Below are 23,041 nucleotides of genomic sequence, written 5' to 3' on the forward strand. Positions count from 1 at the left end.
GGCATTAAAAAAAGCCAGACTACGGTTTGCAACTGCAAATGGGGTCAAAAATCATACTTTTTGGAGAAATGTCCTCTGGTCTGATGAAACAAAAATATAACTTTTTGGCCATAAAAAACATTGTTATGTTTGGAGGAAAAGGGGGGATGCTCGCAAGCTGAAGAACACCATCCCAACCATGAAGCACGTGGGTGGCAGCATCATGTTGTGGGGGTGCTTTGCTGCAGGAGGGTCTGGTGCACTTAACAAAATAGATGGCATTATGAGGAAGGACAATGATGTGGATATATTGAATCAACATCTCAAGACATCAGTCAGGAAGTTGAAGTTTGGTCGCAAATGGGTTTTCCAAATGGACAATGACCCCAAGCATACTTCCAATGTTGTGGCAAAATAGCTTAAGGACAACAAAGTCAAGGTATTGGAGTGGCCATCACAAAGCCCTGACCTCAATCCCATCGACAATTTGTGGACACAACTGAAAAAGCGTGTGCGAGCAAGGAGGCCTACAAACCTGACTCAGTTACACCAGCTCTGTCAGATGGAATGGGCCAAAATTCACCCAACATATTGTGGGAAGCTTGTGGAAGGCTACCCGAAACATTTGACCCAAGTGAAACAATTTAAAGGCAATGCTACCAAATACTAATTGAGTGTATGTAAACTTCTGACCCACTGGGAATGTGATGAAAAAAATAAAAGATTAAATAAATAATTCTCTACTATTATTCTGACATTTTTAAAATAAAGTGGTGATCCTAACTGACTGAGTTTATATGTATTTGGCTAAGGCGTACGTAAACTTCCGACTTCAACTCTATTAACAAAAAAATATATGGGGGATTGGAAATGATTTAGACAATTACGTTGATGGATTCCATCATCTATCTGCAATATTAAAGTTGATCTCCCGCAAAATAAAAAATCCTAATAACATCAAAAAATTTGGAACATAAGTAGGTTACACCGAACATTGTATGACAGACTGTGAAAAAGAAGAAACTGACCAGGAGATGGCATTTACAGTTACATATTAACCTTCTAGTTTGCTGAAGATATGACAATGAGTTGAACCTCACATGTGCAATATGAAAATATCTAGATCATTGTTACAAAACCTGTGGACTCTTTGCACATAATAATTATGAGCTGTCCAATTGAATGTTCTGTGATAATGATAATACAAAATCAAGTCTCTTTTTCATGTTGTTAATTTTATTTTCTTCAGACACCCTCACACAACCAATATTTCAACAACCAAAACAAACCACTAAACCATTAGAAGTATTAACTCTGAAAATAAGACAATATTTTTTTCTCAAACATGTACAGTGCTACACATATACACACAAGATGGGAAGATTCAGAAACAAACCACTTTAATAGAAATTGGAGCTTGGGAGTATAGAAAGACAGAAATCATACCACACCAAGTGATCCAGGCCGATAGGTAGAGCATATTTACAGACATCCCATCAATTTACTATATAACAACAATAATGTACATTGCAGATTTACTCTTGCTTTGGTTTTACATTTGTGTACATACAGTATTGATACGAGTCTGTATAGCACTTGGGATAACGCTTAAACTTTTAGCGATTTGGACTAGCCCCCTACAGGATGGAGTCACTGATAAGTAGATTGATCTTAGATGTAAAGTCTTATATTTAGGGGACTTTGAGCAGTTCTGGACCGGTTCCGAACAACATTTTTGTGTACAGAGCGCTCTGTGAACGGCACAGCATCAATTGCTGTGAACTCCGTGAAAGCTCTGGTTGTCACCCTTCTCATGCCTCTCTCCGCCCTCAGCTGACATGCAGTATGTGAAATTGCATGTGAAACGGAGAGCCTAGCGATTGCAGATAAAGCGGTCTCATCTCGCTGTAATGTTCTCAGGTGGATTTAGAGCTCACAACATGAAAAAATACAAAATTATTTCGTAGAATTGAAACAATGTCACTTTCTCTTGGTCACATAGGGACGAAATCACTTTGTGCTTAAAGCTGGCGTCACGAGTCTGCTGGAATTTGAATGGCGTCCCTGCGTCTCTCAGAGGATGTTGGGGTGAAAAGTCTCTGTCGTCAGTTATTTGAAATGGTGCCAATTTTGTATGATCATATTTATTTTAGTTAAGGTGAAATCTTAGAGTAAGTCGTTTAGAATTTCATTGTTACTATATTTTGAAAGCATTTCAATAATTAAAATCCATATTCCCCCACTTTTGTTGAATAGGAAAACAAATACACACACATACATGTATATATATGTGTGATGTTTCATATTTGCACAGTGTACTTGAGCTTGTATCCTCAGCTTGTATCCTTGTATCCTCAGCTAAGCATTAGCTGGTATTGTTTATGGCCCTGTCATGATAAATAATTACTTTTGGGTATGTCTATTTAGGCGGAAATCTACATTTTGACATTACATTTAACAGGTTTTAAGAAATAGAGACAACTGGTTGATCACCATGTGGAATGTTGCAAACTACAACTCCTACAATGCACTGCTTTTATGAGTGCAGTGACAGTGTGAGGTCAGATCAGCATATGGTCTTTACTGGCCTCATTTCAACAGTCTTATCTTAGGGCTAGATCTAGAATCTGTATCGCAGAAACAAATTGAAGGGTAATTTCCGATTGAGCCGACATATGCAGCGTTTTCCGTCAACACAGTCTCCGTGAAAGCGGGAACATTGCCTTTAAATTTCGAGCTATAATGCGGATCTTCCACAATAATTCTTCGATATGGATTGAATTCAACCTTTAATGTCTCTGCATATTCATGACCCCACAGATATTGTTGGTTGGGCTCCTCATAAACTTGTCTTTCCAGTCTTGCCTGGTGACCTGCCCCCTGTGGGGGTGACCTGAGTTGGTCTATGCTCCCCCAGGATGGCAGCGATTAGAGCCTCTGGGGCTGAGACCCCACCTCCAGGGGACACAGGGCTGCGGGGGGAGAGCGAGCTGATGGGCGATGGCAGGGTGTCCTGGGGGGACACCAGGCGCTCCTTCTTAGCAGAAGAGCAGGGCGAGCGGCTGCTTGGGATCCCCTCTAGGGGACGAGGGTGCAGGCTGAGGCTCTGCAGGGAGGGCATGGGGGTGTTGGAGTGAGCAGGACTGTGGCTGCGGCGGTGGCGTTTTATTTTTCCAGGGCTTGGGCTGCGGGAGCTAGCAGGGGCCAGCAGGACCAGTGTGCTGTCATCCTCCGAGCTGACGTCAGAACTGTCTGAGCGGCATACTGTTGTGACTGTCGGGCTGCGCACAGGAACATGGATCTACAGGAGATGGAGGAAGGTTGGAGAAGAGAGTAAGAGAAAAGGGTGGGAGGGAACAAAATTAGGAGAAAAGTAGAAATATCCAGCAGAACCGAATGGCAGACAGCAACTGCTTTATTCTCTGTTCATTGAACAACACAGGAAGGAAAACGTCAGGAAGGGTCCTGACCTGAAAGGGCGATGTCACGCCGATAATAGTGTTCATGTTATTACTGTAGAAACCCAAAATGTATTCCCCTGCATCCTTGGGTAAATCCTCCTCTGTAAATGTCACCTGAGAGAAAGGGGAAGAGAGTGAAGAAAACTACAAATGGAGAAAATGGAAACATAGTCAGTGGATGTGTGGATAAATGTTTTCTCATCTCAGTGGATAAATGTTTTCTCATCTCAATGGATATCTGAGGTTGAGTTTGTGGGAGTATGTTTGTCAGGCTTTGTATCATACCTGTGACCCATGATCTGCTTTGGCCCACACATATGTTACATAGTCCTTGTGATGTTTGAACCCAACCTGTGTAGACAAATCACAGACTTCAATTGACCATGGAACAATTATGCATAGCCCTAATAAACTATAAATATTGTGTGAGAGAAAATATGAAATCTCACTGCTTTGAAGTTGAAGTTACCTTGTATATTGCAACCCAGTCCCATGAGCTGCGCTGGACGTTGGACATCACAGTGAATCTGACTGTAGCGTCAGAAACCTTAGTCCACTCCTTCACATACTCTAACGTTACAAGAGGAAGGTCCACTTTAAATGGGAACTGAGGGAGATAGCATGAGAGTGAAAAATAAACAGATAGAAAGATCATTTCAGAGGGTGATTCTTATGTGATGACTTTCTAAAGCTATAATGTAACAGTAACTGTAAAGGTTTTTCACCATATCTGGATAAACATCAAACACGGTGACTGCTGGGGTGAGAGTCCAGAGGTCACAGGGAGGTTGGACTTACATGTAATGAGAAGACAGCAGAGACAGGCTTGTGATCGCTGCAGGTGTAGCCCATGTGACTGCGGTAGGAATGTTGCACCACCTTGGTTGCCCCTCCCAGCCAAGAGGTCAGGCCATGCTGCAGCGCAGCATTGTGGGTAGGAACAGGGGAGCCCGTACAACGCAGACGCCACAGGATACGGTCTGTCCATGCTGGCTTTCGCTTCTTACTGCTGTGAGAAGAACAGAGAGAGAGATAATAGTGGGAATTGGAGGTCAGTGAATCAGTCAATAGAGGTGTTATTATGAAGCCAACTGATTTTGCTGCACTCATTATGTCTAAGGCCTAGCTACAAGGTCTGTAACCTGATTTGATGTGTGCATAAATGTGAGAAGTAAGCGTATGTAACCAGGTGTTGAATGCATGTACCCAGGATACAGAAACCTTACCTTAGGTTCAGGGTCATCTCAGTCATGACTCCCATGGTCGGCCAATCAAAGCTGATTAGTATACGTTCAAAGTGGTAACCCAACATAAATAAAAACAAAAGAAAACTACAAAGAATGTATGAATGTTTATGTATATATATGTATATGGGTATGTGTAGGTATGTATGTATATAGATATATACACTTCTCAAAAAAATAAAGGGAACACTTAAACAACACAATGTAACTCCAAGTCAATCACACTTCTGTGAAATCAAACTGTCCACTTAGGAAGCAACACTGATTGACAAATTTCACATGCTGTTGTGTAAATGGAATAGACAACAGGTGGAAATTATAGGCAATTAGCAAGACACCCCCAATAAAGGAGTGGTTCTGAAGGTGGTGACCACAGACCACTTCTCAGTTCCTATGCTTCCTGGCTGATGTTTTGGTCACTTTTGAATGCTGGCGGTGCTTTCACTCTAGTGGTAGCATGAGACGGAGTCTACAACCCACACAAGTGGCTCAGGTAGTGCAGCTCATCCAGGATGGCACATCAATGCGAGCTGTGGCAAGAAGGTTTGCTGTGTCTGTCAGCGTAGTGTCCAGAGCATGGAGGCGCTACCAGGAGACAGGCCAGTACATCAGGAGACGTAGAGGAGGCCGTAGGAGGGCAACAACCCAGCAGCAGGACCGCTACCTCCGCCTTTGTGCAAGGAGGAGCAGGAGGAGCACTGCCAGAGCCCTGCAAAATGACTACCAGCAGGCCACAAATGTGCATATGTCTGCTCAAATGGTCAGAAACTGACTCCATGAGGGTGGTATGAGGGCCTGACGTCCAGTGGGGGTTGTGCTTACAGCCCAACACCGTGCAGGACGTTTGGCATTTGCCAGAGAACACCAAGATTGGCAAATTCGCCACTGGCGCCCTGTGCTCTTCACAGGTGAAAGCAGGTTCACACTGAGCACATGTGACAGACGTGACAGAGTCTGGAGACGCCGTGGAGAACGTTCTGCTGCCTGCAACATCCTCCAGCATGACCGGTTTGGCGGTGGGTCAGTCATGGTGTGGGGTAGCATTTCTTTGGGGGGCCGCACAGCCCTCCATGTGCTCGCCAGAGGTAGCCTGACTGCTATTAGGTACCGAGATGAGATCCTCAGACCCCTTGTGAGACCATATGCTGGTGCGGTTGGCCCTGGGTTCCTCCTAATGCAAGACAATGCTAGACCTCATGTGGCTGGAGTGTGTCAGCAGTTCCTGCAAGAGGAAGGCATTGATGCTATGGACTGGCCCGCCCGTTCCCCAGACATGAATCCAATTGAGCACATCTGGGACATCATGTCTCGCTCCATCCACCAACACAGACTGTCCAGGAGTTGGCGGATGCTTTAGTCCAGGTCTGGGAGGAGATCCCTCAGGAGACCATCCGCCACCTCACCAGGAGCATGCCCAGGCATTGTAGGGAGGTCATACAGGCACGTGGAGGCCACACACACTACTGAGCCTCATTTTGACTTGTTTTAACGACATTCCATCAAAGTTGGATCAGCCTGTAGTGTGGTTTTCCACTTTCATTTTGAGTGTGACTCCAAATCCAGACCTCCATGGGTTGATAAATTTGATTTCCATTGATAATTTTTGTGTGATTTTGTTGTCAGCACATTCAACTATTTAAAGAAAAAAGTATTTAATAAGAATATTTCATTCATTCAGATCTAGGATGTGTTATTTTAGTGTTCCCTTAATTTTTTTGAGCAGTGTATATTTACCCAAAAATATATGGGGGATTGGAAATGATGCAGACAATTACATTGATGGAAGCAACAATCTATCCGCAATATTAAAGTTGATCCAACCCCCCCCCCCCAAAAAAAAATACAAAGAGGCATGCCTAAAATAGAGGCTAACTAACACAAAACAACACCAAACACTGACAGGCCGAGAAGCATCTGGTCACACACACACAAGTCATCCTTATTGCTCACACCCGTCAACTTCTCCAGGCTTACTGGCAGAGCACAGCCCTTGACCCGGTTGGTGCTGCCACCTGGGGATGGAGTGTGGACGTGTATCCTGGTGGTGCGTTGCCTCACTGTGTCCTAACACTAAACTACCCCCTATATCATAGCAAGTCATTAAAAAGGGAGCGACACATCAATCACAAACCATTTATTGCTCTACACAGTATCACGTACCTGGTGTCGTATGTGTGTGTCCCCACATCAAACTTATATGTGGGGGGGAATTTGAGAGGGCCTTCTAAGAAGCCGTCTAAGATGGACTCACTATTTTTGGCTATGTTGAGCTGCAAAACAAACATGTGAGAATGAAGAGAATGAGAGCGAGAGAGAGGGAAAGAGAGACATAGACAATACAATTGAATCATCAAAATAGTTTGCTTGACTTGATGCAGCCACTGTGATTGAATATTATTGGGTGTAGGTTCATTTTTGTTGGTGCTATAGCTATCTCTGCTGATAATTAACCAACAGTCATTATTTTCAAAGATAAACATGACTTCCATTTGGTACTCTGTTTTCAAATATAAACATTACTTCAGTTTGGTACTCTGTTTTCAAAGAAAATTCCATTTGGACTCTTTTTTTTTATGTCAAATAACTGACAGATTTCTCACCTGGTCTCTCTCCCACAGCAAAGGTAGTTTATTGCTGTCAATGGCACTCTTCACCACATGAATGTCATAGTCCTCTATGCGGAAGTTAAGATCTCCAAACCAGAACACCACGCTGGGAGAAGAACACAGGACCATTTCACCACTCTATGAGCCAACAACTGATCATCAGAACATCAGGCTCAAAGATGTCGCCGGAGGGTAGGGCTGCCGTCTTATAGGCTCTTAAGCAACCATGCTATTTTGTTAGTTTTTCCGCGTTGTTTGTAACTTGTTTTGCACATAATGTTGCTGCTACCGTCTCTTGTGACCGATAAAAGAGCTTCTGGACATCAGAACTGGGATTACTCACCTCAAATTGGCAGAGGAGTTCTTCTTCAATGAGTCGGACGCGAAGGATATACTACGGACACCCGACCAGGCTCAGATCCCTGTGATTCGCTGGAAAAGGAAATGTAGGTTCCGCGGAAAGAGATCAGGATGCCTTGTGAGGATCAGGCGACGAGTGGCTAATCTGCCCTTGCCTTCCATTATGCTAGCTAACATTCAATCGCTGGAAAATAAATGGGACGAACTGAAAGCACGTATATCCTACCAACGGAACATTAAAAACTGTAATATCTTGTGTTTCACCCAGTTGTGGCTGAACGACGACATTAAGAACATACAGCTGGCGGGTTATACACTCTTTCGGCAGGACAGAACAGCAGCCTCTGGTAAGGGGCGGTGGCCCACACGGGGCGGTGGCCCACACGGGGCGGTGGCCTGTGCATATTTGTAAAGAATAGCTGGTGCATGATATATAAGGAAGTCTCAGGGTTTTACTTGCCTAAGGAGTATATCATGATAAGCTGTAGACCACACTATCTACCTAGAGCGTTTTCATCTGTATTTTTCATAGCTGTATACATAACACCACAGACCGAGGCCTGCACTAAAATCGCACTCAATGAGCTGTATTCCGCCATAAGCAAACAGGAAAATGCTCCTCCAGAGGTGGCGCTCCTAGTGGCCGGGGACTTTAATGCAGGGAAACTTAAATCAGTTTTACCTCATTTCTATCAGCATGTTAAATGTGCAACCAGATGGGAAAAAATTCTAGACCAGCTTTTCTCCACATACAGAGACACGTACAAAGCTCCCCCCGCCCTCCATTTGGCAAATCTGACCATAACTCTATCCTCCTGATTCCTGCTTACAAGCAAAAATGAATGCAGGAAGCACCAGTGACTCGGTCTATAAAAAAGTGGTCAGATGAAGCAGATGCTAAACTAGAGGACTGTTTTGCTAGCACAGACTAGAATATGTTCCCGGGATTCCTCAGATGGCATTGAGGAGTACACCACATCAGTCACTGGCTTTATCAATAAGTGCATCGAGGACGTCATCCCCACAGTGACTGTACGTACATACCCCAACCAGAAGCCATGGATTACAGGTAACATTCGCACTGAGCTAAAGGCTAGAGCTGCCGCTTTCAAGGAGTGGGACTCTAACCCGGGAGCTTATAAGAAATCCCGCTATGCCCTCCGATGAACCATCAAACAGGCAAAGCGTCTATACAGGACTTAGGACTTAGGAAAAATCTTACAACCTGCCTAAATGACTACCAACCCGTAGCACTCACGTCTGTAGCTATGAAATGCTTTGAATGGCTGGTCATGGTTCACATCAACACCATTATCCTAGAAACCCTAGACATGCTCAAATTTGCATACCTAATCCAACAGATCCACAGATGATGCAATCTCTATTGCACGCCACACTGCCCTTTCCCACCTGGACAAAAGGAACACCTATGTGAGAATGCTATTCATTGACTACAGCTTAGCGTTCAACACCATAGTGCCCTCAAATCTCATTACTAAGCTGGGACTAAACACCTCCCTCTGCAACTGGATCCTGGACTTCCTGACGGGCCGCCCCCAGGTTGGAAGGGTAGGTAACAACACATCCGCCATGCTGATCCTCAACACGGGGGCCCCTCAGGGGTGTGTGCTCAGTCCCCTCCTGTAATCCCTGTTCACTCATGACTGCACGGCCAAGCACGACTCCAACACCATCATTAAATTTGCTAATGACACAACAGTGGTAGGCATGATCACCGACAACGATGAGACAGCCGTGTGGAGCAAGGACAACAACCTTTCCCTCAACGTGATCAAGACAAAGGAGATGATTGTGGACTACAGGAAAAGGAGGACCGAGCATGCCCCCATCCTCATCGACGGGGCTGTAGTGGAGCAGGTTGAGAGTTTCAAGTTCCTTGGAGTCCACATCACCAACAAATTAACAAGACAGTCGTGAAGAGGGCACAACAAAACCTTTTCTCCCTCAGGAGACTGAAAAGATTTGGCATGGGTCCTCAGATCCTCAAAAGGTTTTCCAGCTGCACCATTGAGAGCATCCTGACCGGTTGCATCACTGCCTGGTATGGCAACTGCTCGGCCTCCGACTGCAAGGTACTACTGAGGGTAGTGCGTACGGCCCAGTACATCACCGTTGCCAATCTTCCTGCCATCCAGGACCTCTATACCAGGCAGTGTCAGAGGAAGACCCTAAAAATTGTCAAAGACTCAAGCCACCCTAGTCATAGACTGTTCTCTCTGCTACCGCACGGCAAGCGGTACCAGAGCGCCAAGTCCAAGAGGCTTCTAAACAGCTTCTACCCCAAGCCATAAGACTCCTGAACAGCTAATGGCTACCCAGACTATTTGCATTGCCCCCACCCCACGCTGCTGCTACTCTGTTATTATCTATGCATAGCCACTTTAATAACTTTATCTACATGTATATAATTACCTCAATTACCCCCCGCACATTGACACATTGATTCTGTACCGGTACACCCTGTATATAGCCCCACTATTGTCATTTACTGCTGCTCTTGAATGATTTGTTATTCTTATCTCTTAATTTTGGGGGGATTTTCTTAAAACTGCATTGTTGGTTAAGGGCTTGTAAGTAAGCATTTCACTATAAGGTCTACCTACACCTGTTGTATTCGGGGCATGTGACAAATAACATTTCATTTGATTTGATAATTATGACCAGGAGTATTTCCTGACCACACATGACCTAACCACCTGACCTGACCACCTGACCTGACCACATGAAAACACGATTTGATTTGATTTGGAGAAAAAAAAACCGTGAAACTTTACTTGAAAACCAGTTTCATAGCACGTTATGACACGGGCATAACCATGTCATAACTTGTCATAATCTGTCATAATATCGTTCTAACATTGTCATGACATATTTTGACACATATATTGCGTTATTTTATGGCTGGTTAAAGAAGTTTCCTTTAATTTGAAAGTTTCTTTCTTAAATCATTTGTTGTTGTAATTAATGTTTTTTCATCATATTTTAAATAACTTGTAGAAAATACACTTTATGACACTGTCAGGAAGCATTATGACCACCCTGTGTCACTTACTTAGACTAACAAAATACACTTTATGACAGTCAGGAAGCATTATGACCACCCTGTGTCACTTACTTAGACTAACAAAATACAATTTATGACACTGTCATGAAGCATTATGACCATCCTGTGTCACTTACTTAGACTAACAAAATACAATTTATGACACTGTCAAGAAGCATTATCACATATATCCTCTCTAGGTTTCTTCCTTAATTCCTGCCTTTCTAGGGAGCTTTTCCTTGTCACCGTGCTTCTACTGTACATCTGCATTGCTTACTTTTTGGGGTTTTAGGCTGGGTTTCTGTATAAGCTCTTTGTGACATCTGCTGACGTAACATTTATAAATTCATTTGATTGATTGATTGAGATAGGCCTGTCACGTAAATGCTCTTATGTCAGTCATCAGTCAAAAAGAGGATGTCTTGTCCTGCTCCTGAAATATACTCCTGTATTCATCCCAGTTATCAGCAACAGTGCATTGGGGTAGGTTAATGTCTGATATCAATGGGGTGCACATATACAATGCTAATTTAATATGGTCCAAAAAATAATAATGATATAACATAAACATACTGTTGACATGTAGGATGTGGTGTAATGGAATGTTTTGCCTTGTGTGGTAGGTTATGTGGGTTTTACACTCTTATGTATGTGTCACTAATAACCAGCCATATAATAACTACTGTGCTTGGTTTTGTGGGTTTTGACAGTCTTATGTAGGTGTCATAACCTGCCATAAAAAATGCTATATATGTCACAACACGTCTAAATATATGCTATGACAAGTTATGTCAGCTTTTATTACATGGTTATGACTGTGTCATAATGTGTTATGATGCTGGGTTGTCAAGTAAAACATCACCAAAAAAACTCCCATAGGTGGTCAGGTGGGATAAACTCCTGGTCCTAGACATACTGTTTACATCAGCCCTCTCCAATCAAAATGACCCACTCGTGGTCCAGCACACCCGAGGCGGTCCCGCCCTCAAACTGCTGTTGCTGCAGAATGCTTCCAAAGTCCTCCATGCGCTGCTCCAGGTTCCGCATGTGAGCCGGCAGATGACAGTTCAGGAAACACACCGGGTGGCCGAACATTGTCATCCTCGCACTTACACCCCCTTTATTACCCTGGGGGAGGGGAAGAGAGAAAGAGTATGAAAATGTAACACACACGGATGGATAAAAGATGGATGCTCTACCAGCCTTTGTAATCAAACATCCACTGTGATAAGGATGAAAGGACAGATGGCATTTTGGTATCGTCTGCATCAAAGAGCCAGACAGTCCTGCTGCACTGACCTCAGGGAGAAGGAGACTGCTCTGGCAGCCAGAACTGATGCTGACATCAACACGCTCAGGAAGGTCACACACGCACACGCATGCACACACACACACACACACCTCTTTTCTCTCTCCCTGGCACATTAACATATTTTGATGCAATTTAAAAGCTACAGTGCATTCAGAAAGTATTCAGACCTCTTAACTTTTTCCATATTTTGTTACGTTACAGCCTTATTCTAAAATGGATTACATTTATTTATGTCCTCCTCAATCAACACACAATACCCTATAATCACAAATCAAAAACAGTTTTTTAGAAAGTTTTGCAAATGTATTTGTAAAAAACAGATACGTTATTTACATAAGTATTCAGACTCTGCTATGAGACTCAAACTTGAGCTCAGGTGTATCATGTTTCCATTGATCATCCTTGAGATGTTTCTACAACTTGATTGGAGTCCACCTGTGGTAAATTCAATTGATTGGACATGATTTGGAAAGGCACACACCTGTCTATGTAAGGTCCCACAGTTGACAATGCATGTCAGAGCAAAAACCAAGCCATGAGGTCGAAGGAATTGTCCATAGAGCTCCGAGACAGGATTGTGTCGAGGCACAGATCTGGGGAAGGGTATCAAAAAATGTCTGCAGCATAGAAGGTCCCCAAGAACACAGTGGCCTCCATCATTCTTAATGGAAGAAGATTGGAACCACCAAGACTCTTCCTAGAGCTGTTCGCCCGGCCAAACTGAGCAGTCGGGGGAGAAGGGCCTTGGTCAGGGTGGTGACCAAGAACCCGATGGTCACTCTGACAGAGCTCCAGAGTTCCTCTGTGGAGATGGGAGAAGCTTTCAGAAGGACAACCATCTCTGCAGGACTCCACCAATCAGTTCTTTATGGTACAGTGGCTAGACGGAAGCCACTCCTGAGTAAAAGGCACATGACAGCCCGCTTGGAGTTTGCCAAAAAGCACCTAAAGGACTCCCAGACCATGAGAAACAAGATTTGAACTCTTTGGCCTGAATGCCAGGCGTCACGTCTGGAGGAAACCTGGCACCATCCCTACTGTGAAGCAAGGTGGTGGCAGCATCATGCTGTGTGGGTGTTTTTCAGAGGCAGAGACTTGGAGACTAGTCACGATCGAGGGAAAGATGAACAGCTCAAAGTACAGAGAGATCCTTGAAGAAAACCTGCTTTAGAGTGCTCAGGACCTCAGACTGGGGCAAAGGTTCACCTTCCAACAGGACAACGACCCTAAGCACACAGTCAAGACAACGCAGGAGTGGCATTGGGGTAAGTCTTTGAATGTCCTCGAGTGGCCCAGCCAGAGCACAGACTTGAACCCGATCAAACTTTTCTGGAAAGACCTGGAAATAGCTGTGCAGTGACGCTCCCCATCCAACCTGACAGAGCTTGAGAGGATCTGCAGAGAAGAATGTGAGAAACTCTTCAACTACAGGTGTGCGAAGCTTGTAGCATCATATCCAAGAAGACTCAAGGCTGTAATCACTGCCAAAGGTGCTTCATTAAAGTTCTGAGTAAAGGGTATATAAATGTGATATTTAAGTTATTTATTTTTTATACATTTGCCAAAATGTCTAAAAACCTATTTTTGCGTTGTCATTATGGGCTATTGTGTGTAGATTGCTGAAAAAACAACAACTATTTTAATACATTTTAGAATAAGGCTGTAACATAACAAAATGTGGAAAAAGTCAAGGGGTCTTAATATTTTTCGTATACACTGTACGTATTTGTGAACAAGGGATTTTGGACTCTGCATTTAACAACAAGCTCCTATTTTAGAGCAGGGGTTGCCAGGGTGACACTCACCCAGTAGCCCCCGAGGCCTGTGCGTGTTTTCTCTGTCTGCAAACCCCTCAGAAATGGAAGATGACAACATTTTGAGAACACCAGCAACAGCACCCCCTGCATACGCTGGGACGTCACCTATAGCAATAGAGGGGGAGGTGAGAGCGAGAGAGAGAAATAGAGAGTAACTGCATCCACAGAGATTGAGACAGTGACTGGCCTGGCACAACATTGCGAGTTAACTCTTTACTGACCAGCACATATCCAAATCGACTCAGTGTGTCCATGCAGAGTTCACTCCACTGGTCGGTGAAGAGAGCATCCTTCAGCCGCTTGTTAATCATAGAGTTAACTTCCTGTAGCCTGAGTGGGGAGGAAGAGAGGAAGAACAACTCATAACTCAGTGGGAGGAGAAGAGGAATAAGGAGAATGTTTGGATGATTAGATGAGGTGACATCAGTAGTAGATGAGAGATCAGAACAGTGATAGAGGTATGATGGAGGAGACATTGAATGCTGGCACTGTTTTGATTGGAGCAGAAGCTCACCCAATGATAAACATGTCTGTGCTCCCATCGCCAGCATGCGGCCCAAACAGAGAGGTGATGTCATCAGGAGGAAGAGCAGAGCCCACATTCCATGTGACAATGTGAACCCTATCAGAGGACGACACAGGGGGTAATGCACATCCTACATTATCAGTAAAACTACATACATTAGTTAAACTTTACATTCACTACATGCCCAAAATTATGTGGACACCTGCTCGTCGAACATCTCATTCCAAAATCATGGGCAAAGGGGGCTTTGCTGCTATAACAGCCTCCACTCTTCTGGGAAGGCTTTCCACTAGATGTTAGAACATTGCTGCGGGGACTTGCTTGGGCGATTAGGCCTAGCTCGCAGTCAGCATTCCAATTCATCCCAAAGGTATTCGATGGGGCTGAGGTCAGGGCTCTGTGCAGGCCAGTCAAGTTCTTCCACACCGATCTCGACAAACCATTTTTGTATGGGGGCAGCTCTAGCAGGGCAGAGATCTGACGAACTGAGTTGTTGGAAAGGAGGCATCCTATGATGGTGCCACGTTGAATGTCACTAAGCTCTTCAATATGGGCCATTCTACTGCCAGTGTTTGTCTATGGAGATTGCATGTCCGTGTGCTCGATTGTATACACCTGTCAGCAACGGGTGTGGCTGAAATAGCCGAATCCACTAATTGGAAAGGGGTGTCTACATACTTTTGTAGTGTAGATTTGCAATCATAACTGTGTAGTAATGTAATTATTATGTAATAATGTATAGCTCAATGTTAAGTGTTGAACCCATACTGTACTCTTACTTGACTCAAAATGTCAAGTGACCAGTGAACATATAGCCAATCCCTTGACACTAGGGTAAATGGAGACTATAAACTGCACCTACAGGAACAATCCAATCTAATATCAGTAAAAGTGATTTTAGTGGTTGTGAATGAACAGAAGGGGAGAGAGAGAGAGAGAGAGAGAGAGAGAACTGTCTGGGACCCCTGTCAAGGAAATGTGCAGCCTGTATGCATTCTGTCTAGTTCAGATAGTTCTTACTGAGATGTATGGCATTTGATTCATATGACACATTCTGGCTCATATCAACCCATCATCCTGCAAATGGCTTCTATACCTGAGGCTGGGTTCTGCCTAGCTCGTTTGCCATGCCAAGGACGGAAAGAGAGAACAATCTCCATGGAGACAACAACATGTTACTGTATTTAGTCAGGGAGTAGAAAAAAACCTTTAGAACAAATGTAATATACGGTGGGCATGCTACTGAAATAGTACTTGGCGTCATCATTCGTGATCTGTCTCACCTGAAGCCGTAATCTGTTTCTCCTTCAGTCTTGTCAGTCTGTAGCTGGTTCTTCACAGCGCCCCCAGGGGATCTGGTCCCCTGGGGTTGTGGACTGGAGCCTGGTTTGAGGCTGAGGCTGGATGGCGGGGTGAGGCAAGGCTGAGGCAGGTTAGGCTGTGGGATGAGGTAAGACTGGCTGGTGTAAGGCTGAGTGCTATGAGGACTCTGAGGACTGCGGGACAACTGGGAAGACTCTGTGGGGGACTGGGACAGGGAGATGGGGCTGTGTGGTCCAGGAATGCGGTTTGGAATAAAGGCCTTATCCTTCATATCAGCCTCTGGACCTCTGGAGGAATTCAGTGCAGTAGGTCTGGGACGGCTGATGTTGACTGGAACTGCAGCACTGGACCCAGGCTGTACATGCTCCGGCCTCACCGGGTCTAGCATCTCACGTACACCTGAGGCCTGAACTGGACCCATTCCTGGGAGTTTCCCGGATCCCACTATGGGACAGGTCATAGCGGTGTCCCGGGCTGTTGGCTGTAGGGGTAGAGCAGGTCCTGGAACAGCATTCAATCCAGGTTGTCTAGAGACTCTTGCTGGATCTATACTGCTTTGTTTCTGCTGCATTTGATCCATCAACCTGATTAGTAACCACAAATCATGTGGAAGGGATGGGAGAGCGTTTGTTAGATAAAGGGATTGAACAGATGGGAGAGCAATTACAAGAGAGAGGAATGTGCAGTCTGCTGAGCTGGTTGTGTAACCGATGCAAATGTAGAATGAGAAGATGAGAGACCTGTGTTTGTTTTTCCTTCACAACCCCTTCCCTCATCCCCCTCTGGTCACAGACTGTCTCCATCTAACACCGAGGGGTGAGGGAACTGGCTCACACTGAGTACCTGTCCACCTCCTGCCCCCAGACATCACAGCTGACATCATAACCATACTAAACCATAGGCAGTCGGTGGGAACCAACTTTCTACCCCAATCCATGTCTACTTTCCTGTTGCTCAGCAACACATTTCAGTCCCCTAGTCCAACCCCCTTTCTATCCCATTACTCCCTGCTCCATTCCCTCCTTGCATCTTCCCTTTTAACTACTGTATGTTATGGAGGGGAAGGGTGGGCTTTTCTACTCTTCAAACTAATCTATCGTGCCCCTCTGCCTCAGAAAATGCAGGTAGAACAATGTATATCTCTAACACACACTATGTGTGGCAGCGAGATAGTCTCAGACAGAACACTAACCCACTGCAGCAGTAGATATAGCACAAGAACAAAATGGGTCACATGACATTAAGTAGGCTACATAGTAGCCCTCACTCTATGAGAATCAGCCTATAAGATGCCAGTGACAGCAAGAACAGCTCACTTACCAAAACATATTGTTTGTCCGCCGACCTCCATAAATTAAATACCTCCCCTGATTTATTCATGACATTCTGAGTGGCTCTGGAAACTGAAGGGTACATGTGACCACTTGAATGTGCAAGGGTAGCCTAAACATAATAGATTGTGGTTGTGGTCATGGAAGGTGTGTCACTGTCAATAAAGCAATATATTGGAAAGAAAAAAGCCATCACAAATGTTGTTGTTAGTGGCTATATACATGTTGATTCAGCCATTGAATGGACAGCCATCGATCACGTGACACCAATCATTACTATGTGAAGACTCAATAGCACATTGAAGCCAAATGGTGTTGGTTAAGATGGCATCTCATGGATACATAACATGCACAGTTTGAGGTACTCCAGGAAGTGCCGTTGCAGGCTAGCTCAGTGCTACCCTATCTCATTGAGTAACTCAAGTTGAAGGTGGCTGGGGTACTGCAGGCTGCTATTAGCAATTCAATAATCCTTATCATTTATCTTGTGTGCAATTTTGAAATAAATTGGTTGAAGAGCATACATCTGGTGTATTAGAAGCAATTACGTACCATGATTGTCTTTGATTCTTTTTTTTTTCCACAAAGATTGCCATTTTCCCATTCACTACAGTGTTTGCTGACAATGCCTGTAGTATCGTGGTCGGCCTTGAACATCCGTGGCTTCAATGAGAGGGAAGCTACGGAAGCTCTCATTCTCCCCTGGAAGCCCTCGTTATCCCCTAGTTTCAGAAGAGGTGGAGTCATATAGGTGGACTACAAGTGACCTACAGCAGCTGCAGGAAAGCCTGTCCATTTAAGAACTCAGTGATGATGTCACAGCTATCACAAGCTGGCAGGGTGTTTAGTTCATTACCTACAGCTGTGAACACAACTCAGTTTTGGACATTATTTATTTTCTGACCAATGTATTCATCACTGTGCTTGAATACCAAAACTGTAAGTAAGGTTTATGTTTTCCCCCTGTTTTACTGACAAAGTTGTCAATAGTTTAAGAATATTTTCGTCATTATTTTCGTCATTATCTTTCTATGCATCCCTATTGCCCATTGAAAGGGATATCAACCTAAGGTCTCTACAGCCTTTAGACATAGTTTCAGGCCTTTATTTTGAAGAATGAGCGTAAACGACTACATTGTGTAAGTGGCCAGCTGAGGGCTCTGAGTGATTCTTGCGTAAAAGACAGAGGTAGTCATTTTTCCTCTCGCCCCTACTGAAAAGCCAATTGTCCCGGTTGATATATTATCGAATAGACATTTGAAAAACACCTTGAGGATTGATTATAAAAAACGTTTCCCATGTTTCTGTCGATATTATGGACATAATTTAGAATTTTTTTCAGCGTTGTTGTGACCACTATTTCCGGTGGATTTCTAAACATAAGGTGACCAACAAAAGGAGGTATTTTGGGTATAAAAATAATCTTTATGGAACAAAAGGAACATTTGCTGTCTAACTGGGAGTCTCGTCAGTGAAAACATCCGAAGATCATCAAAGGTAAACGGTTAATTTGATTGCTTTTCTGATTTTCGTGACAAAGCTTCCTGCTGCTAGCTGGACATAATGCTATGCTAGGCTATCGATAAACTTACACAAACGCTTGTCTTGCTTTGGCTGTAAAGCATAATTTCAAAATCTGAGATGACAGGGTGATTAACAAAAGGCTAAACTGTTTCACTATATTTCACTTGTGATTTCATGAATATGAATATTTTCTAGTCATATTTTTGGACTGTTGCGCTATGCTAATTAGTGTAGTTGATGACAATTCTCCCGGATCCGGGATGGGTAGTTCCAAGAGGTTCTCCAATCAACATTAAAGAATCCTAAACTGAGGAACTGTCTCTCTCACCATCTCTCTAATAGGAGTACAATCTCCATAACTTCACCTACTCTATCACTGAATAAATTCCAGAGGCATCATCCTCTAATTCATGGTCCTTAGAGCTGGATTGTGTAAACCACCTGATATGGATCCGACACATACAGACCCATCCAATAAAGACACCCCCCCCCCCCCCTAGCTCACCTGGGCGATTATGCTGTTGAATATCTCCCCACCACTCAGGCACCCCCATCATTAGGACGAAGGAGTAGTCGAGCGGACATCCGATCAGAGAGGGGTGCTATCAGATCCAGATAAAGTGCCAGCTTATCAGTGAGCCGCTTCCCAGATCTATCCCACTTCCAAGCAGCTATGTTGGAGGAAAGTATGAAGCTCATGGAGTTTAATGACCTACAACGCCAGCTAGAGCAAGATCACAACGTCGACGTCGTGTCGACGCGTAGCAGCCGAAGCCAGAGAAGCTCAGCGACAACAGGAAGAAACTCAGCGTCGACAGGAGGAAGCTCATCGGGCCGGAGAAGCAATAGCTACACAATTGAACAGGCAGCGGCATCTACAGAAGGTAGCTAATGAGCTAGATCTAGCCAAGCTTGTCACATCCTTTCTTAAAGAAAGAGATGAAAAAGAGAGAGGCGTTGATGCAGCCAGAACCCAGATGACTCAATCAGAGCAGAGGAGCCCCTGACCAGCACTGTCTGATGAATCATGTGACAGCTTTGCGTCTATCCCACTCACACAACCACAACACGCCAACCTAGGAGAAAGAGGAGGAGCCTATGAAGACTCACATCATCTTTCCCTGCCTACCCGAGGCACTCATCAGCAGCTCCCGTGGTTCTGCACCTTTCTCCATCTCCCGTGGTTTCGCATCCAGCTCCTGTGAGTCTGCACCCTGCTCCAGCTCCCATGGTTACGCAGCCTGCTCCAGCTCCTATGGTTACGTACCCTGCTCCAGTTCCCGTGGTTCCGCACCCAGGATCAACACCTACGGCTCCATACACCGGACCAGCACCTGCGGCTTCATACCCTGGACCAGCATCCGCAGCGCCATATCCTGCACCAGGATTTATACCATACCCTGTTCCAGGTGAACCCTACTTAACTGTGGGACAAAGCATACCTTATCCAGTCCCAGCAGCACCAGGCTTCCATCAAGGTTTAAGCGTGCCCTATCCCAACCGATCAGCGAAAGTAATGCCACAGGCTGTTCAACAATTTAACCTCAATTCTAAGCCTGAGACCTTCACCCTCAGGACAGTTAGACAAGACGTTGTGCAACTGCAAGGGACCTCAGTTACCTTTGACGTGTTTCCCCTGCTCAATCCTTTCAAGAAGTATCAGATATGACCGCAGACAACCTACTCAACCTCTGCTGCTGATTGGTTCAGACATGGCTCACCTCCTGATACCCATACAGCTACAGTGTACAGGCCCGCCTGGTGGACCCATTGCCGTCCACACCGAACTCGGATGTTCCTTGCAAGGCCCTACTAGCTTAGTCCACACAGCACCAGCGGATTGAGATTTTTTACATAAAATATATTTGTGGTCATATTTGCAGGGAATATAACAAATTAAAGGCCTATTATTATTGTTAAAAATGTGTTTGTGAAAAGTCATGTCAAATTGCTTATAACACCATTATACTTCCTAAACTGTTATTTATTTTTGGAAGAAAATTATCTAAAAATAAATATATTCTCTAAAAATAAAGAAATTAAAACAATTCACGGACCTGCAGTACCCCCATGGACCACAGGTTGGAAACCACTTGACCTAGAGATTATTTTCTACTCAACTGTCACATATCAGAGATTACATATGATCTATAATATCACTTGATACAGGTCTACTCAGCCATGCACCTCTTTGCTATGGCACGCTGAACTATGAAAATTTTAAAACAAGAATGCATGATCAATCAACATGCAATAATAATCACATACAGACATGCTGTGGGGTTGCGCACACTCTCTGTGACAAATAATTTACCTTTCATCTGCAAGGTGAAATGCTTCGCCAGTGAATCGGTCTCAACCTGGCGCAAGGCAGGGCATGATGAAATACTTATCCAATTGAATTAGTCCATGATATGGGACAAATATCTACAGGTTTTCAATCGTCAAAACACCAGCACTTTACGGTTAACGGCTTTCTTCTAGACTCATCTGAAATATACTACGCCCCGGGGAATGACAAGTCGATACCTCGGCGAATGACAGCCCGTGAGTGACACTAGCGCGACCTGTCAAAGGTGAAAAACCGGGCGCTGTTCCCGGTACGCGAGTTTAGTGTTCTAAAACGTGAAAAACAGTAGACTCGTGCCTGATGTCCAGTAAACACAGCATCCTTGAGATAGATTACTGATGGAGCTTCTGTGCGCGTGATACCGACTGTTCAGTTTACGGGACAGTTGCCTGCGCCTCGATCCTGCTTACCTGCTATCTGACCAGTACAACTGTTTCCTTAGAGAGGAACCAACATCACTTACACACCGTCCGGAGACTGTCTGATTAAGAATAGAGTCAGAGCTGGCGACCGTAATAAAGGAACCCAAGATGAATCTCAACCCCCAAATTCAACTGACGTTGTGACTAGGATTACATAAATGAATTGAGCATCTGTCGTGTCAATTATGTAATTAATCCGAGAGTTAGTCGTACACCACCATACAGAGAATTAAAATGTCACAACGTCAGGCAGGTTGCTAGGCTACCTTAAAGCGCAGACTAGTGTAATGATATCGTTATTACAGGACACTGCGCAAGAGCGCCCGGAATTGGTGCCCCACGTGACCACTATGCTTGAGCGCAGTTAATCATATTTCAAGTAAAATCATTCTGACAGGATTGGCAGAGATGACATAATTTAACTGTTATGTGAACTATGATTGCCCGTTTAACCCGTAAAATGTAGGCTACTGGGATGGATCTGATTTATATCTCGTAAAACAGAGTAGGCTTGTGTCATTAAACAGATTTTCAACATGTTGATGCTACCTTTTATAATTATATAAAATATATGCAACACATTGTCCACCAACAGGTTTTTGTGACAATGCACCACACAACCAATAAGCAAAGCATGCGGACTTCGGGCACTTCAACATAATTGTTTGCGTTTTCACCACCAACACAATCCAATAGACTATGTAAATTTCAACAAACAGAAACTACATTCCTCCCTTGTACCCAGTATCAAAGGCTTGGTTTGACAATCTCTTGACGTCATATCTTTTTGGTGTTTTGTAACAGATTTCTATTTTCTATTTCCATTCATCAAATGACGTTTGGATGCTGGAATTATATTTTGGACAAAAGTGCGCAGGTAACCTACAGGATACTTTTGAAGTAGCCTAATCAGATTAAAACATGGTTACTGGTTGTGTTTATGCCACACATAAAAGGTAATACATTTTAAATGTGAAATGACAAATACTTAGGCTATATTGAATATGTAGGTTCTAAGGTGGTCAAGGAATTGCCTCAGGGGAGGCAAGAGCCTGATTTAAAGGAACATTCCACTCAAACTTTAGGTATTAGTTTCATTAGTTTCATTAGTGTCACAGTATGATGCGTTTAGCACTTTCTGTATTTTGAAAGTTCTATATCTAGAATATTGATTGCTGATAACCAAAACAATGTGAGACTGTATCAATACTGGACTAATGAAACAAATACCAAGAGTGATATTTCCCTATAAAGATCCAATGCAGTCGTTTTTACTTCAATATCAAATAATTGAAGTACCTTTACTGTGATAGTTTTCAATAAAAACTAGTAAAAAAAATAAGTTTAAACAGCTTCTTTGCAAAGAGCAATTTGTCAAGCAAGAATTTTGCTAGGACTGTCTGGTAGTGATCTGAGTGTCACCAGGCAGGCCAAAACAGGCTGAAATTTCAGTCCGCCTTTTAAAACAGCTCATGCACTAATAGAGAATTATAATCATTTTCACAATTTCACAGTATTATTCAAACCTCAAGAGTGTGCAAATATACATAAAACACAGGAAAATCTAGATTGACTGCACTGGGCCTTTAAGCTTTACTGAATAACTGGGCCTTCTGGGAGGACATGTAAGCACATTATTATAGGACGACTTGTTGGGAGACTGATGATTTGCAACAGACTGTGCATTTCAGTATCACAAAATCAAAATACAGCCAGACTGGC

At 43.9% G+C, this 23,041-nt stretch overlaps 1 protein-coding gene across 1 annotated transcript; it reads right to left on the reverse strand.

Annotated features, from left to right (window-relative positions):
* Window positions 1-1,195: 1,195 nt before the first annotated feature.
* Window positions 1,196-21,615, reverse strand: LOC110523696 (inositol polyphosphate 5-phosphatase K). Its single transcript, XM_021602618.3, has 13 exons — window positions 20,862-21,615; window positions 15,653-16,276; window positions 14,358-14,465; window positions 14,065-14,173; window positions 13,832-13,948; window positions 11,667-11,842; window positions 7,285-7,396; window positions 6,845-6,954; window positions 4,239-4,449; window positions 3,910-4,047; window positions 3,726-3,791; window positions 3,450-3,554; window positions 1,196-3,280 (listed from the first exon to the last, which is right to left on the reverse strand). The coding sequence occupies exons 2-13, from the start codon at window positions 16,270-16,272 to the stop codon at window positions 2,819-2,821; spliced, it is 2,334 nt and encodes a 777-aa protein (XP_021458293.3). The 5' UTR covers window positions 16,273-16,276; window positions 20,862-21,615; the 3' UTR covers window positions 1,196-2,818.
* Between the last annotated feature and the right edge of the window lie 1,426 nt (window positions 21,616-23,041).

This window comes from Oncorhynchus mykiss, chromosome 5 (genome assembly GCF_057628025.1).
Source record: "Oncorhynchus mykiss isolate SJ-2025 chromosome 5, ASM5762802v1, whole genome shotgun sequence".
Taxonomy (NCBI): Eukaryota; Metazoa; Chordata; class Actinopteri; order Salmoniformes; family Salmonidae; genus Oncorhynchus; species Oncorhynchus mykiss.